Consider the following 19,740-nt stretch of genomic DNA (forward strand, 5'->3'; position numbering starts at 1 on the left):
CTCTGGATGAGATGTAAATCAGCGGTAATGGGGTGTGAGCGTCGGGCTAATGAAGCCGGCGAGGGCCTCCACTGCCCCGGTGGAGGTGTGCCAAGCAGAGGGGGGTAGACCCGGGAAGACATTAGCATTTAGATTTCATTACTCTGCAGGTTGATGATAAGTGACAAGACATCAAGAAACCATTAACAAAGCAGGACGGCGGGCGTTAGTGCTCAAGTAAAGTTATGAAGTTATTAGCTAAAGTAACATTGTTATCTATAGGTTGTGACATTGCATTTTAATAGCATTACTTATCCAGAGTAGGTTGGTATTCGGATCCCCATCATGGACTGCATTTCCGCAGCTATTTTATTCATTTCAGCCATCTCGTAAATGAAATAATGGTGACGCACTTTGTTTGAACCGCCTTGAACCTCTTGAAGGACCCCTGGGCGTCCGTGGAGCTCGGGTTGAGAACCGCTGGGAATTTGGTGGCATGTTGACCGGACAGTTTTTCTGTTAGCGGCTGCACAAGCCATTTCTGGATTGAGTGATGTATAAACCCAGGCATGGTTTTCGTTGCACGGAGAGCGTTGAGCGCAACTCCAGCTCTGCACCCTGCACTCTGCTCCGACAGCGTTATCATTGTTTACTAACAGAGCCTCTCTCTTCCGTCTCTCCTTCCTCCAGCTCTGCCCTTAAAGACAGAATGCCGCCCCATCCAGAATGAGGACAGGGTGGCGAAGGACTCCCTGAGCCCGGACGACTCCGCCGTCACGGACCTCTCCCCCAACTCCCAGTCCAGCCCCAACACAGAGCCATCCGCCAAGACGGACCCCTCCTCCAAGACAGACGCCAGGGCGGCCACCCCTGGCAGCGGCGCCAGCCCGCAGCCCAAAAAAGGTGCAGTGCCCCGGCTGTAGGTTTCTCTTTGTCTACAGCACAGCGCAGTGCAAACAGATGGAGCTTGTGCGGTTCCTGGGACGCGGCCCCACCGCCTACGGCCACTTCTTCCACAGTATGTTCGATTGTGAGCTCGGTCTCGCGCGTCAGAAACCTGCTGGCGCCGTCCGACGAAAGCCTCCCCGATCGTCCCGCCAGGCGAAACACTTTCTAGGAAGGGTGAAGTTATTCCGGGATTCGACAGCAAACTTGCAGACGTGCTCTGTGATCCAACGCATTCCATTAATCGAAGAGGCCGTGAGATGTCGGTACGACCACAGGGCGATCCTGAAACTGTTGGTTTGGGAAACTGGAGTTATGTCATTCCTCTGTAACATTGTTTTTTACATATATCTTTATTAGTCCCACAACGGGAAAATTTGTAATTTCTCTGCATTTACCCATCCTAGTAACTGACGTATCTAGGAGCAGTGAGCTGCCATAAAGAGGCGCCTGGGGAGCAGTTAGGGGGTTAAGTGTCTTGCTCAAGGACACATCAGCACGCTACCAGGAGGAGCTGGGGATCAAACCAGCAACCTTCCGCTTACTAGATGACCCGCTCTACCTCCTGAGCCACTGCCTCCCCACATATATTTGCATACGGGTGTTGGGAACATTTACAGTAGATAAGCCACAGTAAGCTACGTAAGAGGCATTACAATGGAAGCCTCTTGACACCGTGATACACTGAGATGGCACCTGAAACGTGAAAATAATATCTGCCCGATGAGGTTGTAACCATTGGAAACGGCACAACAACAACCCGATGTCCTGACGCTCTGCATTGCGGTCCGCGTGGGCGAGCCGGATCTGATCAGCCTTAAAAATGCAACAGGCGCTGGAGAATATGTCCGCGGTGCGTTTCGAAACGCAAGGGGGAAAAAAAAGGTTGGTTGCCGTGGAAACGGGGCCCCGCTCGCGTGATTGGTCGGAAGCAGGCGGCATACATACTGTATTACATGGCGTGGAGAAGCGCAGAAGAAGACACCGAGCTGGATGTTTGGCGGGCACCGCGGGGGGGGGTCCCGCGGCTCGTTCACCACGGCACTGGGCAGATAACAGCGGGATGAATAAATAAATAAATAAAATCAGCGGGAGCATGTTTTCCAAAATCTCCCCCGGAACCTCATAACACGCATTAGGGTTGATTAGGAGCCACGCGGACACTGCGAGCGCTGCGGAGGCGGCAATGGCGACAAATAGAAGAACGTCGCGGCTGCATCTGCACCGCGATGTTGAAATTGACATATTCAAAGCCGCAGATAAGATAAGATAACACTCTGTTGACCTCCAGGGGGAAACTCACATATATTGCGCAGTAGACATAATTTCCCCAGTAGACGGGAAGTGTGTCGCCATTATACCTTGATGGTATAATATAATAATTAGATAACCTTTTATGACTCTGTTTGACTAAGATAAGACCAAGAATCTCTGAGCATTTGTTTTCTTCTTATTCCACAGATTCGATGAGCTCAGAACAGAGGCAGAAACTGGCCAAGGAGCGGAGGGAGGAGCGAGCCAAGTATATCGGTGAGAACTTAAGAGGCCAGGCCCGTCGTGTTTTTTCCGTTGTGTCTGGGTCGCCGAGTCCCACTCGTGGGCGGCAGGAGATTTGAGTCGGGGACGTCTAAATCAAGTTGCGGAATTTTCTCCCGCGGCCCTTTGGAAATTCCGTCCACAGTCAACCGTTTCTTATCCAGCATTTCTTATGTCTTAGAAACCGTTGGGTTCACTACTTCACTCATTCGAGCGACAATATCAGTGTTTAAGGCGGAAATGGCCTTGAAAATGTTTTTCCCAAATTCCCAAATTTCTCTGTTCGCGGTTCATAGATAGGTTCATAGATTCATGTCATTTTTTTCCAAAAGTGGGTTCCCCAGAAAAACTGCTCTATTCTGTTCTATTCTATTCCTTTTCAATTTGTGATCTTCTATTGTGTGCCCTGCCTGTTTGTACTGGTGCATATTCAGTGTGCCTCTACTTGTTCTACTCCATCACTCTCTCTCTCTCTCTGGCTCTTAACCCGGCGTGGGCGTGGGTCTTTTTCTCCGTCACGGGCTCTGCTGGTTGTTGACGTCTGTTGTTGTTTCCCCTTGCATGGCCTCAGAGCAACAAACGCAGCTGCAAGGTAAGGTGCTCCACTAAAACAAGCCTGGGCATATGCAAAAGTCACGCCATCTCCCATCTCGTAACTTGTGATGTCGCCGCCATTTTTTTGGTTTTGTTTTGTCCTTGTGTTCCCCTTCGGTCCGGACTAAACAACCATTTCCTTTCTTCATCCCATGAATTGGTTTTATTGTCTCTTTGGCTTCTCTGTAGTGAGTCGGCGGGCGGCCGGACGAGCCCCCGCGACTCCTCACCCGCTTTCCTTATGAGCTTACGCGAGAATCGCTTTCGCGCAGGCCGTCACCACATCTGCCGAAAGGTTTTCCTTTAACTCCCTCCTTCATTGCATGCCACACCGCCAGTCACGCCGTCCGGCCACTTGACGTTTTTTCATTGACTGAAACTGTTGTTTTGTTTTGTTTTTTATATACCTTTGTTAGTCCCACAGTGGGGAAATTTGCAATTTCTCTGCATTTACCAATCCTAGTATCTGATGTTCCTGGGAGCAGTGAGCTGCCATATAGAGGCACCTGGGGAGCAGTTAGGGGGCTCAGCATCTTGCTCAAGGACACATCAGCACGCTACCAGGAGGAGCTGGGGATCGAACCGGCAACCTTCCGCTTACTAGACGACCCGCTCCCATGACCTTGTTCAAGGTCAACTTGTGAAAAAATGTGCAGTCAGACTGTAGGTCGATGCCCGAGCAGCCAATGGGAGTGGAGCGCGTCCGGGCAACTTCCTGCTGAGATAGCCCCTCTCTCGCTCGGGGCTCCTACCGTGACGAATGGTGCAGTCATTACCGCGAACCAAGACCGAGCCCCCTCGGTCCGATTAGATGTAATTACCTCTTTCATTAGAGACATTCATTCGGCCGTCGTTCAAAGACGAGCGCCGCCTGCCCTTTTCCCGATAAAGGCGAAACTCTCATCTGGTTTCGCTTGCGGCTTGCGTTTGAGCGAGATGCTATCAGGGTTTCGCACGTGGTGTATGTTATCGACCGGCGATAAAACGTGAGCCAGACGTAGGATGGATCTAGGACGTCACCCCTGAGGAGCGCATCGTATTTGATGTCGGGTTCTGCTCTTTGTTCTCGGCACAAGGCAGCGGAAAGGAAACGGCGAAAAACGTGAAAATCCTCTCAGAAGAGTGTTATTCTAATATATTCTGTGATCGGGATAAATTGAATGTAATTGCGTTTCTTCTTTGCGGAGGAATTCGGTGGTAGCTCTGTCGTTGGGAGCAGCGCACACAGACCTGCCTTCCTCTGTACTTATTCACGGGGATAAATTGCGGATTACTGAAGGAATACAAAGCACATCTTTGGCTTCTACTGTACTAGGGCGGCATCCTTACAGCCTTAGCCCATTAAAACATCTGTCTCACACACGTGTGTGTGTGTGTGTGTGTGTGTGAGTGTGTTCAGAGAAAGTGCAGAATAAGCTCTGGGCAAAGTTCATGAGAAATCAATTTATCACACTTGATCTGGTACGGATATGCTGTAATTCCATGGAGCTCCTCGAGTACAGTAGTTAAATGAATGTCGGCCGTCATCCACGCTTTGTGTCAGGGCGGTGGGTATAATGTTAAAAATGTGGGTGGATTACCCAGAAAGGGTGGTGTACTTGCCTATATATTTCAATGAATACAGTGATACCTCATCTCCACCCAGAACCGTGCCGTGCAGGGCTGAGCCCAGCAGAGCCCTGACGGTTCCTGATGTGCTTCCGTTGGATACAGAACCAGCAGGGCTGTGTTTGCTGCTGTGGCGTTGTTATAGTAACAAGAAGCTACTGTCAGGAGTCAATTCGTTATGATTGTCAGCCAATGATTATCACAAATTTGCTGAAAACAGCGAGTTGGAGGACTCGGCTTTCATGGTATTTTTAACTTTGCGGCAGAGCAGGACAGGGAGAGACTGAGCGAAAATAGGGGATGAACTGCCAGCAGAGCCTGAATTTCATCATTTGTCCATTGCAGATTCATTTTATTCGGCTTGGCTGGGTTCATGTTAGCCCACAATGTTATGGCCCAGTTCTAGACGGGCCAGCACCAGGTATGACCTATAATCTTTTACTTTTGGTTCCTGGAACCAAAGAGCCAGGTTTAGTGGAAATTTATTTTAAAAAACTGCTATTTTTACGGCACTACAAGGCAACGGCCCGGTATTGGAAAAACACCATAAATGGCCAGAACAAGAAGTGAGTATGCTCTGTATCAGGCTTGGGCCGATTTACGATTCAATCGTCTATCGGTGGTCAACTCCGCCACTGCATCAACATTTTTAAACACAACTGAGTAACAGGACTGTCCGAGTCCTTACTCTCCGTGGACTTGATTTAGTAAAATCTGGATGTTTCTGTGTAAATACCTTTCCTTGTAAACAATAAATCCTGCACTTCTGGAACGGGGGAGACCGCATTTGCCGCGTTACGTTACATTCTATGCGCGCACCGATCGCTGTCCCCCGACGATCGACGATTGGAATTTCCGCACGATCGCCCCAAGCCTGCTCTGCATACATGACTGAACCGCCGTCCACTGCACCACTGCTTTGCATGACGCAGCGTGCAGCCTGTCCCGGCGTTACATGCTGAACACTTGTGTTGTTGACTTGGGTCCAAGCGCGAGCAGCTGGGGGACCAGGGAATGCAGCTCCACCCGCTCAGAGGGGGGGCACGGGGAGCTGAGAAAGCAAGGCAGCTGCCGTCCGACATGCCGGCAGTTCGTCTTTAAAGAGGATTGATCGCTGTTTAATTGTTGCTGCGCGAAACAAGTGGCAAACTGAGCATGCGGCGAGAAACTGGCATCTGCCGGAGGCTGCAGTTAAAACACAGTGCGAAACTGCGGCTCATTAGCTGTTATCTGAGTTAGATTGAAAAAAAAGGGGGATTACAGTGTATTGAACACTCTGCCTTCCGTCTGATTTCCCTGTTCCGTTTGGGTCTTAGCGGTGGGCCTCTAAGCCTTTCAAAAATAATCTCTTTCATGTATTTGAAGACGGGAGCATGGTCGTGGTTTAGTCTGGTCTACCTGAGAAAGAAGTAGGTTGAGGAAAGCACCCTGAGGTCGCCGAGACAAGGTGATTCTTAGTGACCCCCCCTTGTCCTCTTCTCCTTCCATCCCACGCCCTGGTGCCCGGCGGTGGATGGCGGCAGCGGCGAAGAAGGCCCAGTGGCTGGAGAAGGAGGAGAAGGCCCGTCGCCTGAGGGACAACCAGCTGGAGGAGCGCCGGAGGAAGCTGGAGGAGCAGAGGCTGAAGACGGAGAAGCGCAGAGCCCTGCTGGAGGAGAAGCAGCGCATGAAACTAGAAAAGAACAAGGTGGGGCCGGGGGGGGCGGTTGAGCACGTCTGACGACCCCCCATAGAACATAGCCCCGAGATCGGGACGGTAATGAGTAGGGATGCACCATTTCGATCTGATATACTGCCCGAGTCATAAACCTTTGAAGTATCTACCATTACCAAGTACTGATCCAAACCATTACTTCTCTGAGTATAAATATAGTGCCGACCTTGTAAACATACGAGAAATCATGAACTATCAGGACACCATCCTGGTGGTACCATCATTTCTTCTTTTTAGCCATAGCTTCTCATAAGCGTGCCGCCGGATATTTCTTCGTGTGGTGAATCAATCACAGTGTTGTGTGCTGGTCTTCCCGATGCAGGAGCGCTATGAGTCGGCCATCAGGCGCTCAACCAAGAAGACATGGGCAGAGATCCGCCAACAGAGATGGTCCTGGGCCGGCGGCCTCAACCAGACGTCCCGAAGGGAAAGTGAGTTACGGCCCAGCAGGCAAACCGCAAGCTGAATTCAATGGCACATATATTGCTGTATACAGTCCATACATATACATATAAACGTGACAAACAAGCAACTAATGCCAACAGTCCTTCTCTCTCAGTGCAACGTACGTTCCAGAGCAGCACAGCACATTCGGTTCGACTGATGCCGTTCATGGAGATTGCGATGGTACTTTTTAAGGGGGGTTGTCGTCACTAGAGGGCCAGAGGCAGATGACTTATCGAGCGACTTATCTACGTATCTGCTCTGGTTGTAGCGCTAATAGAGACAGCTCAGTTCATCAAGTTCACTGTGAGGAACAGATGTAGGATAGGCTCCAGGGAGATTCTATGGTTTTCCTGAGCAAGGCGCTGATGAGCGTCAAGGTTGCCACGGTACTTCTCTGGATGAGTGGTAAGAACGGCAAGGCACGACTACAACGGAGCTCTTTGAGGTAGACCGAGGCTCTAAATGACACAGCCCAGCTCAGGCTTCCTCTGAACATGAGGTCACAGCGTGAATGAATCAGCTTGAATGTGGTTGAGTGTACATTTGGGGGGTGCGTGAACATGACGGTTTGGTCCACCAGACGGTATCTCCACCAGAGCCAGACATGATGGACCCCTTCTAGACACCCACGGGATGGTGTCCTGACCGAACTTACGTCGACTTGGTTTGCTGTCCCGCGCCCGTTCCCTTCTTTCCCCAATTTTCCCGCCACCCCTCTCCCCTTGACTAAAGAGTAACCAGACGAACGGTTACATTTTGTCTCCAGAGAAAGGTGAGTCTCCGGCCTCGTCTGGGGGCCCCGTCCGGCGCATGATCCCCAGAGTTCTCTTTCACGGGCACAACGGACACACTGGTCTCCAGCCTTTCCCTTTTGGGGAGCGCCCACCCCTACCATCGCAACAAGCCCCACTTAAGGCCGCCGCCAAGCGCCGCCATGTGAACGGTTGTTGTCTGTTGCGTTCTCTCCGGTGCAGGCAGATGCTCCGCCTCCACGGTCAACTTGCCGAGGCAGGTGGAACCTGTCATTAACAACAGGCTGTCCAAGTCCTCTGCCACTCTCTGGAACTCCCCCAGCAGAAGTAAGGACGAGCCGACGTCAATGTCCACCAGGCCTCCCACCCTCCCTCTACCCCCACCCCCTTTCCTTTTTCCCCACAATCCCCCCCCCCCGATCTGGTTTTTGGTTTCCTTTTCTCTTTTTTTATTTGTCTCGGTTTGTTTTTTGTTTTATATAACTGTTGTACCTGGTGGCCTGCCTGCCTGCCTGTGCTTGGTGACTGGTCATTTTACATCCGCCACCCCCTCCTTTTCACGCTCTGGGGTTGTTTTTTTCTACATGTGCATCGTGGTTTTCATTCTTTTGATTTCCTTGGTGGTTGTTGTTGTTGTTGTTGTTGATTTCACATCGTCTCCCGTGCATTATGGATCAGCCCCCTTCACATGAGCAAACCATGTTTCTTTGTGATGACTCGGCACACGTACTTCATCATGGGTTCCCTAATTTCTGGGTCACATCTTGGTATGCTATGTTCCCTCCCACCCTCCCATCTTTAGCTGTTCCCTCCGATTAACGGTTGGTGGTGTTGTGTGTTGGTGGCGGCGGTGGTGGTGGTAGTGGTGACGGGGTATTAGTAGAGTGTGACTGTCATTTAATGATAAAGGTATAGCTGCCAAATGTACAATGTTATGATTATTAAATTGTGCTATAATTCACATTGTTTGTGTTGTGGTTTAACTAACACAATAGGATTCATCATTTCTTGCATGGCTAGTTGAAATGTATTGAGTGATCGAGTTATATGAGTTATTTCAGTTATGTTTAAAGACGGTTCCTGAAGACAGTTTTCAAGCTCGCTCCATTCCATTCTTGTGTTCCACATGCTGTCGGTGTTTACATTTCAGATTCGTCATGCTCCATAACATGTGGACCAAATTGGACCAAATCAGTGCAATCAGCAGTTTGACTTCAAATGTTGTCCCCGTCCCCCTCCCCCCCAACACCACCTTGGCATCTCAGACTTTAAATTGCCTGCCTGAGCTCCAGTGCTGGATATTACTCTCCCGCCAAAACAAGAGTGATGTCGCGCCAGATTGTTGTTTGGTGAATCAGCCCGTGGTGGGACGTGCTGCTGGGCAGTCGTGTGCTGGTGAATCTCCGTCACCAGGTGAATCCTAGACGTCCGGGCACCAGCTTCAGTGCAGCATCTCCTCGCCGCATTGGAGTGGGAGGGGGTTGTCCCTCACTGTTGCTTAGCGACCTGAGGTAGCTGAGTTATCGGCCAGTCATAAAACGTGTTGTATAACATGTTCTCTCCAAAGCGCAGCAGAGGTGGTGTCATATGCAAAATGAGTCCTCCTTGGAAACACGGTCGTTTTATGACAGCGGCATTATGGTATTTCTCAGAAATTAATTAGTACTGCAAATACCTTTATTACCAGCGTGTTGGTAGTGCTGTCATGATTGCACTATTACCGCCCGTGTGTGTGTGCGTGCGTACGTGCGTGCGTGCGTGCGTGTGTGTGTGTGTGTGTGTGTGTGTGTTTCTGTCATAGCACAGCTTTATGTATATTTTTCTGCAGAGTAGTTCTTCACCTGTATATGAAGAATTACGCTTATAAGACACTGATGTCCAGTCACTCCCCATTTGACTCCTACTGTACCTGTCTCCGCTGCTTGGGGGAAAAAAAGGAACATTTAACTGAGTAAGACATGCTGTCAGGTGGAGTTTCTCTCACAAGTTGCACTTACCATCCATGTTCAGGAGTCCTATTCTGTCTCCGGTGTGACAGTGAATAACATTAATATATTCAATTATAAATAGTGATTGGGAGAATTTACGTGAAAATTCGTTGGTTTTTTTTAGAACTGTACACAGACCGGTACGTCTGCATTTTCCTGATGTCGTGTTTACGCTGATTTCCCTGTTTGCTCCTCATGCACATTCTGTGGTTCAACAACGCCGGCCCAATGTTTTTGAAGGAGCAGGAAGGAAAAATAACTGCAGGAAGTCACTGAGAATGACTGATTCTTATTTGAAGCCAATGACATCAACTGTAAACTGGTGACTGGATGCTGCTAGTTTTGAGGGGAAATGTGCCTTTCGCCCTTTCATGCTTTTGGGCCCTGGGGTTAAAAGTTAAGGAATTGGCACGGAACAAAAAGCTGTGCTGTGGAGCTTCCCTGCCTCTGATGTTGGAGGGGTCTGTCTTCCTGGGAGTCATGCATTGTGACATTTCACTGTCTCTTTCCTCCGTTCCGTGTCCTGTCTGAAGCTCTCACTACCGCTCTGGTCTATAAAAATCATTTTCGAGTAAAGTTGCTCATCATTCGCCGAACACAAAGACGGGGTGGTTACTCCAACTTAGACTTAAAAAGGGCCTTAACAGAATGACTGTTTGCGAGGCTGCATCACTCTGCCGTTTGCTGTTCCTCATCCATCGTCACAAAGCATCCGATGCATCGTGCTGTCGTGGTTTGACAAACCGTCATATGACTGATAACAGAACAGGCCGTCATATGACATGCAGAATGTTTTTGAGAGCATTCGTAGTTGTGAACAAGTTAACAACAGATAACATGAATAATGACTAAACGGGGCAGGAGAGCCTGAGCGCCTGTTGCATCGTATTCCAGTTGAGAGGAGACTAAACTGGCGTCAGGGTGAATATCACTCATCTAACCTGAGTTTGCTCTGTGTGTGTGTGTGTGCCACCGACGTTGCCTCGCGCCCAGTGTGTAACATCCACACACACACAAAAAGCGCTGTCTCAGGGTCTTAGTCCGGCCATTTGTACAAGAGGACGGAATCGAGCACGCGCGCGATGTGTGTGTGTGTGTGTGTGTGTGTGTGTGTGTGTGTGTGTGTGTGTGTGTGTGTGTGTGTGTGTGTGTGTGTGTGTGTGTGTGTGTGTGTGTGTGTGTGTCTGTGTGTGTGTGGTCTGGTCAGGGTGTGTCTGCTGGAGTCAGAGCCAGAATGGAGTCTGGAGGATGGATGAGAGAACTTCCTTCCGTGGGGGAGCTCTGTATGTGTGTGTGTGTGTGTGTGTGTGTGTGTGTGTGTGTGTGTGTGTGTGTGTGTGTGTGTGTGTGTGTGTGAGTGTGGAAGAAAAAGTGCACATGGCCACACGTGCACGTGCGGAGCGTGCTGCCCGGCACTGACAGCGCCCTCCTGTGTCAGCCCGCAGCCTGCGTCTGAGCCCCTGGGAGAGCCGGATCGTGGAGCGACTCATGACCCCCACGCTGTCCTTCCTGGCCCGCAGCCGCAGCGCCGCCACGCTGCACAACAGGAGCGACTCCCGTGAGTGTGACGCACCCCAAAAACACGCCATGTCTTCCGCCAAATAAAATGAGATAACACTTTATTAAGGCCACGAATGAGGAAGGCTCCGTTCTTCCTGCAGCGGCACGTGGAGAGATGAACCATTTTGGGTGACATTGGAGTGTCATTGCAGATTGGGGAAAATTACAGTGTCAAGTCAGGGTCAAGGACTTGATGATTTACTTTAATTATCAAATCGAAGTGGACTTAATGGATTGGTCATTTTAAGTGCTTCCAGTAAACGTAGATACAGTACAAATTACACTCTAAATAATAGAAAATAACTCAAGTTTCTACTATAAAAATGATGAATGTTGTCGTGCATTTTTAAGTTATAAAAGCTACAAATATTGAGTTCAAGGCAAACTGCTTATTTATATTAGTTGAAATGACTTTTGAAAGTTTTAAAGCACTTTAATGACACTGATTATGAGAATTTACGGAAAAAAAAACATTTTCCTTTAAGAGTGAATGGTGAAGGGAAGATATAGATAAAAATGTGCGCGCGTAGAGATATCAATATAAAGACGCAGATAGATGATACAGTATAAATATAGATAGAAGTTACTGAGACTCTCTATCTTATCTTATCTTATTTTATCTTATCTTATCTTATCTCCTCCAGCTGCAGGCAGCCCACTGGCTGCCAGCTCCCACCACCCGTACCAGAACTCCTCCGAGCGCTGGAGGGTTTCATCCGCCAGCACGCCCGACATCACCCAGCGTACACGCAGACGGAACTCCACGCCGGTGAGTCAGAATCTTATTATCACACACACACACACACACACACACACACACACACACTCACATACTGAACATAGTGAACACACAACATATACATGTTTTCACACAGACACACACACAAAGCGCACATACCAGACATTGCTGACCTGGTTTTAGTGCGATTCAACAAATTGAACACCACCGAATAAACAATGACATTATTCTCACACAAGCGCTGACGCAGCATTCCACTTCACACCAAGGAAAAAAAAGTGCAATACTGCAAACTGCAAAAACTCGGCGAATCCGGGAAACACTTCGAGCCCGGCGTGCGCTGCGTGCGTCCGGCCTTTTACGAGGCCGAGGTTGCTAAGTTGCGAGGTGTCTTGTTTCACCAAGCTGGACAAGAAGAAAGAGAAGAAAGACAAGGAGAGGGAGAACGAAAAGGAGAAGAGCGCTCTCACTAAGGAGAAGGTGCAGAAGAAGAAACAGACAACCACGCCCACCACCACGCCCACCACCACGCCCAGGTCCAGACCGGAGACCAGGTACCGTCTCACTCATTTCATCAACTCACAACCCTTTTAAAATGTATACACATTTTATTTAATTCAAAATAAAAATATATTATATTTATTTCTTTATAGTGAACATTAATAATAATTTGCAGAAGTAGTCATAAAATACAATAATTAAAGGAAGGAGGAGAAAAAATAGGATATGAATACATATTTATGTATGTCTATGTATATATATGTATGCATACTGTACACACACTCAGTCATAAGTTAACAAATTTAATACATAAATGTTTATTAATGCATATTTAATAAATGTAAGAAGTAATTATATAAACAGGTGCTAACACTGCCAGAAGAAATGGGTTTAAAGACGAGTTCAGCTGATCTTACACTTCCAGGAACACTTTTCCACAGTTTTTGGTGCTTTGGGGGAAAAAGCTTCCTCAGCAAAAAGTTTAAGACCATGGGACCACACTCTCTCTCACACACACACACACACTCACACACACACATGCACGCACACACACACGCATACACACGCACACACAAGCACGCACACACACACACACACACACACGTACACACACATACACACACACGTACACACACACACACACACACTGCCCTCCCCCTGGCCATCGACCATCTGACTTCTGTTCAAAACTATACAACTATAATCTTGCCGGCTACATCTTGATCTGGTTGTCGATCATAATAAACCCATAATGACATAATCACACGTTCTGCTGGTTGTTGAGGAGCAGCGTCGGAAAAGATGTTCCAATGTCTTGTCCCCGGTTACAATTTATAACCGATGGAATGGTACACCCATGGAAAAGAACCCAACTGCCAACTGGTTTAGGCTTCAACAGAGAGCGAGAGAGAGAGAGAGAGAGAGAGAGAGAGAGAGAGATCTAATCAGACTCAGTCCACCACCAACGGGCCGTAGTCTGTGCATCAGTAATGGGGACTAATGCACAGAGCCATGGCTTCCTCCTCTCTACAGCTCAGTGTTTTCTGCTTGATGTACCCACCCTAACCCAAACACAGGATCGGGAACCCGTTTCAAAACGAACGCTCGCGTCGCTCGTGGTTTGTGTATTGCGGATGTTGTGTATTTGATGTTTTGACGTCTCGGGGCCTGATCTCCAACAGGGCCTTGATTCTCAACCTGTTACCGACTCAGGGGCCTGATGAAGGTGTAACACTTGTAAAACAAAAGAAAATGCAAAACCTTCTTTGTATTCTCCAAATTATCAGTGACTATAATTGATTGTCAAATTCATCAATTTACAAAAAAAACCTGATATATATTTACTTATAGATAATATATGGTTGTTGGTTGTTGGTACTTTTGTAATGAATCTAACTACAGTTCATTGCTCACCTTCAAATTAGGGCCGATCTGCTTTGATACGTGGGCCACATTTGGCCGGTGAGCCGCCACTTGAATCCTGGTTAAATAATTAAAAATGAACAATAATTACATAATAGAAACAGCACAGAACAGAAGAAAAGAACAAAATAATAGTAATAATAGTAATAATAGTAAAAAAAAAAAAACCAAATTCTTCCCTTTCATTCTGTAACCCTTTTCTCCTCCTCCTCCTCCTCCTCATCCTCAGCACCCCAAAGCCCAAGAACAGACCCCCCTCGCCTGCAGCCCCCAAAAGCCGGCCCCTGTCCCCCTGCGTTCCCGCGGCGACCTCCAAAACGCCCTCGGGGAAAAAGACGCCTCCCCCTGGGACCAAGACCCGGCCCAAGCGGGCGCAGACCCCCGCCCGGGTGCAGCCCCAGGCGGTCAGCGCCGTCACCGTGGAAACCAGCGCCGAACCCCAGCGGCCCGGCGCGCCCGAGGAGACCAAGAGTGAGTATGGTCGCCATGGCCACAGCATCCGCGCGTCGAGGTGACGAGCATTTTTGGCGAGCTGAGAAACGCGGCACCTGCATTTGGGGAGTTGATGTGCCATCATCCTGCTGTTCTGACCTCTAGTCAAATTTCCTTTTTTATAAACCGGGTTTTCCATATATGCTGGTAGTTCATATCTTATTAAGATATAATGTCAATCACGAATGTATGAAAAAATAATGAGAATAACGGCCTGGTCCTTAATTATTCAATAGAAGTGGACAGGAGGTCTCATCTGGCATTTTCTGTCTCTCCTCATGACTTACAGGAAAATTCCCTTATTTCTTAACATAAGCCTCATTTTTTGATCTTTGGGTGTCAGCCTTTCTGATCGGAATCTTTTTAATCGATTCCAATATTGAGAGAACAGCGTCAAAGAACACGGTTGCGATTGGCCCATTGCGAATAAGATGAGGCCGTTTTCTCAAATACTGGATCAATTTAAAACACTTGGATTGGCTCCTTAAAGGTTTAGCTTAAAAAATACCAGATTTTTTTCTTAAAATCTGTTCATTTTTATTAGTTGGTTGGTAATCAGTTGGCCTTTTTATGAAGCTTAATTTGTCGTCATTTGTTTTGGATCTCACCATGTCTTTTTATTTTATTACATTTTATTATATTTTCTTTTATATATATTTTTTTATTAAAAGTTATTTTATTCTTTTATTATATTTTATTTGATTACATTTTATTATATTTATTTTATTATATTTTATTTTATTACATCTGATAAGCCCACTTTGTCCGGTTTTAATATTTCTTCAATTGTGCTACTTCAATGCTACCGGTAAAGCACTTTGTAACTGTATTTATTTAAAAGTTCTATACAAAATAAAGATTTCCTTACTCCACCCTCTCCCTTCCTGACGTGCAGGTTCTGGGAGCGTTCCTGCCATCGTGGTGTCCTCCGAGCCGGTCTCTCCGCCATCTCTCAGCACGCCGCTCTCGGCTCCATCCTCCCCAGAGCCTGCCGCTGTGGGAGTCACCCCCGTGACCCCCACCCCCGCCGCCGCCGCCTCTCCCGCTACGCCCGCTACACCCGCTACACCCGCTCCGGCCATCAGGTCGGCGGGCACCAACGACCCGGAGGAGGCGGTGCGGGTCCTGGCCGAGAAACGCCGCCAGGCCCGAGAGCAGAGGGAGCGGGAGGAGCAGGAGCGACTGGAGCAGGAGCAGAGGAACAGGTCGGTGGATGTACATGATTTGTGTAACCCTTCAAAGTCTTTTATTGGGCCATATTTGAAGGATGTGAAACCTAAGACCCAAAAAGGGCTCCTAAAATTACAGGAACCCAGAGGGGTGAAAGGACATGACCTTGAGAAGGGACCAGAATATCCAATTAATGCAATTTTTCTGTACTCCATATCACCACAACACAACCACAATTCTCCCATTTTTTTATATATATTAAACTTATAAAAAAAATCGACATACAGTATCTTATAGTGATTACGGTAAATAATGACAAATTGAATTAAAAAAATATAATGTTTCCATATATTAAAGTCCTATCTTTTCATCCCTTAATCACAGTACAGTCTGAAGCCCACATTTCACATAGAAGTTAAAAAATGGAGGAAAGATTGCGAAAGGGGTCACAAGGGGAGGGATATTTTTCAGTGGACGTCACTCTATGTTAATTTGGTTAAGGGCATTAGCAAAAACGACCACGGTGACGACGCTGAGTCGTACTTAAGACTTGAGCCTCCCCCCCCCCCCCCCCCCCCCGGGCGCAGGATCCTGAGGGAGGAGGCCATGGTGCGGGAGGCGGAGGACCGCAAGCGGCGGGAGGAGGAGGCGCAGCTCATGGCGGAGCAGCAGCGTCTGAGGGACGAGGCCCAGCGCCTCCAGGAGGAGAAGGAGGCGCAGGAGAGGGCCCGAGCCGAGCAGGAGGAGAACGACAGGCTCCAGAAACAGGTCAGAGGCTCCGGTTGTCGCTTTTTTAACCAGGATCACCATAAAAGAAAAAGAGGATTTACAGTTATACTACTACTACTACTAATAATAATAATAATAACAATACTAACAATACTAATGCAATGCAACAATGGATTTAACAATTTATCATTTAATAATGTTTTATCATTAATTTAAATATTTAAAATACAAATGAAAAAGAGATACGGGCGATGGTGGTGATGACACTGTATATTAACAGCTTCAATGGAAAAGGGTCAATCTGCACGGTTGGTCGACGGAATGTTTCTGAGATAAATACCTCGGCAACCACCCGGAAAATAAAACGGTTTTCATATTTTTTTTGACCCTAGAATGCAAATGTCGGACCAAAAATGAGCGGGAATTTGAGATGGATTAATTTGTTTCGCCCGAGTGATTTTTCTTTACCCGTCATATGCGTTCTAGGGTTAAAGAAGATCAAAACTGCTTGTTTTTTTTTCAGGTGGCTGCTGAGGTGTTTATTTTAGAAACCGTCTGTCGACCTTGACAGATCGACCTTTGAACATTTATCCAAGCAGGGGGTCCTCTCCTATTTCCTCACTGGACAGACGGAGCCAATATTCCCTGACGACGCGCGGTGGCCCCCGGTCGGGAGTCGCACCCCGACCCTGCCCCCCGCATCCCATTTATCAGCCCTTCTTAATTCCGAAATGCCACACGTATCATTTTCCATTTACTCGCATGAGTCTCCCCCACAGCGCTCCCCACACACATCTCGTCGTCACCAGTCGACCATCTGTCCAGACTAATACACTACCCAGTGCTTATGTAGCGCCGGTGGGGGTGATGTGTGCCGTGCGATCCCTCAACATCCTGGACCGAGTCGCTCCCCCCTAAAAACCCTGGCATCTGGGCAGATTAGCGCTGGGGAACACACCAGCCCAGAGGATGTGTGTCACCGAGCGCGAGCCCCGGCGGCCGGTCCGAGGACCCTCCTCCGTCCGTCTGGGCGGATGCCAGCTGGTGACCTCCATAACGGCGCTAGAGAGGGAGCCATTGTGAGCGGCGAGATAGTGGCGTCTCTGTGCCGCTCTGTCTGGAGGACTCGGCGCTGACGCGACGCGCCATCAGCGCTCAGCCACGCCCGGCCCCCCTCGTGCCCCCCCCCCCCTGTCCCCCCCGCTCCCCCCGTTCTTCGGGCCTCTTTGTCCGGGGGCCCCGGCTCCTTTACCCCTCGCTCGACAACGACATGAGCTCATTCCGGCTCCCTGTCAAAGTCAAGTGGTGGGGGGCCCCGACAACGGAAGGAAGCGGGCTTTTGTTCGTGATTTGAAACTGTGTGTTACGGGGTCATCTGGGAACAAGACGACAAGGAGGCAAAGATGGGAGGAGTCAGCAAAAACTGCTTAAGGCCCCGAGCAATATCTGCCTCGCCCGACGGACAATCGGAAATCGAATTTACTAAAGAACATACATATTTTCTGAAACTTTAATGAAAATGATGTCCTTTACAAGGATGCAGTCAGTGTAAACCAGAACGCTGAAATGGACATGTACAAACGAAAGCGACAAAAAACAATATTTGCAATTGATTTCTCGACTCATTTGCGACTCATCTCTGCGCCGGTAAAACAACAGATAGTGTTTGTTGTGCCCGCAAGCGATGCAGCTTCTGCTCATATTTTCCTTATGTTCTCCATCACATCTGTTGGTTTGGGTGCAACTGGGTGTCATCGCCCAATGAGGCGTGTGACTCTGAAGATGGCAACGTTTACCTTCTGGCTACAGAACTGAGTTTGTGCTGCCCCCTGGTGGTCAGTCTGTGAACTGACTCATTGGACATGAATAATACTTTGTTTTGTCCTTGTCCTTTGTTATTTGGTATTATCCGTTTCGATATTTTGGCTTGTTTAATGTGAAAATCGTGTGTACTTAACTCGTAGTAATCGCCTCGCCGTTTTTTTCCAGAGGGAGGAGGCTGAAGCCAAGGCCAAGGAAGAGGCCGAACGACAGCGCGTCGAGAGGGAGAAGCACTTCCAGAAAGAGGAGCAGGAGCGTCTGGAGAGGAAGCGGGTAGGTGGAAGGGCTCCAAGTGTCTTGTCCGTCAAAAAAACGCACCCGACGCCCTGCTCCCGTATAATCCCAGTTCTCCCCCTCTGCTGAACTTCACAGCGCCTGGAGGAGATTATGAAGAGGACTCGGAAGAGCGATGCGGGTGATAAGGTCAGTGGGAGTCACTTTGCACTCCGCTTTGTCCATTTTTTTTTTTTAATTTGACTTCCTTGAACAAAAGGTTTGTCGTTTTTCTACAATTGCAGAAGGATGTGAAAGCCTCCCCGCAGGTCAATGGAAAGGACACAGACATTAATAAGGGTAACTTATTGTCTTATCTGGCCTTTTTCAACATTCTGGAAAAAAAATACGTTGTTGGCCCTCAGTTTATTCATTTAGGCTTCCAGTCATTGAGTTCATTCTTCCTCCAGCACCCGGAGGCCTGCAGAGTCCACGGGAGCCGGTGAATAACGGTGCGGCGGTCACAAACCAGTCGCAAGGTGTTGCCGGTTCCGCCGTGAACGGCGTCCAGCCGGCCGTGATCCAGAACGGCCTCTCGGCCAACGGAGGGGCCGCAAACTTCAAGGAGATCATCCAGCTGAACAGCGGCGGTAACCCCGGGCAACCGCCGAGCGGAATGGTCGGCGACCCGATCCTGGCGTTTGAGGGAGGAGAGCCGTTCCTGATGAAAACAGGCCCCATGAAGCCCCAGCACGTCGCAGGTATTACAGCAGGCTGTTTTTAAAACCAGGCCTGATAAAAAGGTGTTGGCTCCCATCAATTAGAACCACGCAGTCGAATGCGGCAAACATTGAAGCCTTAGAAAAAAATTATAAAATCTTTCCGAAAAATGTCTTGAACATGTTTTGAATGACCGTAATATAATGTAATTTACAACCACTATTTTGCAATTGCAGTCCATACAGGGTGTTATATTGGAAAGCGACACAGCCTCCTGTTTCTCTCCAGTCTCTCCCATTAGCACGAGGTAGCAAAAAAACACCAAGATTTCTCATCCATTTATTTATATTTATAATGTTCTACCTGGGTATTTTAAAGTTGTACTTGCACAAGCGCCACTTTTTTTAAAATGATGCTGCTATTACCGCTGTTTTCTTGTACAGCTTTTATTTAATTGTGTTATTTTAACTACATCAGGAGAAGACATACAAAATTGCATTGTACCTGAGCATAATGACGGAAAAGATCATTCATTCAAGAGCTGATTTGTCCCAATCTATAAACAACTTGATTAAAGCGACTTTTGATAGGAATCGACTTTTTTCCGGTTCAACATATAAGGACTGTCGAAAAAAGCGGATTCAAGATGTTTTTCTAAGGCTCAAAGGTTTTGCCGGACAGCATTTAAGCACATTGAGAAGCTGCAGATCTTGCATCTCAGCGGATTCGATGGGAGCTGTGTCGTGAATAACTTTGTGGTATCAGTCTACACGGACGGCTTGTGTGGCATAATAAAAGTTTTCAAAGGGA

General features: G+C 48.1%; 1 protein-coding gene across 6 annotated transcripts in view; it reads left to right on the forward strand.

The window, feature by feature from the left end:
- Window positions 1-19,740, forward strand: part of LOC307236896 (uncharacterized protein) — a 39,816-nt gene that overhangs the window by 19,117 nt on the left and 959 nt on the right. For 3 of the 6 annotated variants that reach the window (XM_080009468.1, XM_080009472.1, XM_080009473.1), the window contains exons 2-16: window positions 670-882; window positions 2,386-2,454; window positions 6,186-6,349; window positions 6,699-6,807; window positions 7,798-7,902; window positions 11,002-11,121; window positions 11,768-11,892; window positions 12,268-12,416; window positions 14,015-14,256; window positions 15,173-15,482; window positions 16,035-16,215; window positions 18,166-18,270; window positions 18,370-18,420; window positions 18,516-18,570; window positions 18,681-18,971. In XM_080009468.1, coding sequence (XP_079865594.1) covers window positions 670-882; window positions 2,386-2,454; window positions 6,186-6,349; window positions 6,699-6,807; window positions 7,798-7,902; window positions 11,002-11,121; window positions 11,768-11,892; window positions 12,268-12,416; window positions 14,015-14,256; window positions 15,173-15,482; window positions 16,035-16,215; window positions 18,166-18,270; window positions 18,370-18,420; window positions 18,516-18,570; window positions 18,681-18,971 — 2,289 coding nt within the window. The remainder of the gene's footprint in view (window positions 1-669; window positions 883-2,385; window positions 2,455-6,185; window positions 6,350-6,698; window positions 6,808-7,797; window positions 7,903-11,001; window positions 11,122-11,767; window positions 11,893-12,267; window positions 12,417-14,014; window positions 14,257-15,172; window positions 15,483-16,034; window positions 16,216-18,165; window positions 18,271-18,369; window positions 18,421-18,515; window positions 18,571-18,680; window positions 18,972-19,740) is intronic. The other 3 variants (XM_080009469.1, XM_080009470.1, XM_080009471.1) reach the window with 3 other exon arrangements.

This window comes from Zeus faber, assembly GCF_960531495.2.
Source record: "Zeus faber genome assembly, chromosome: 1".
Lineage (NCBI taxonomy): Eukaryota > Metazoa > Chordata > Actinopteri > Zeiformes > Zeidae > Zeus > Zeus faber.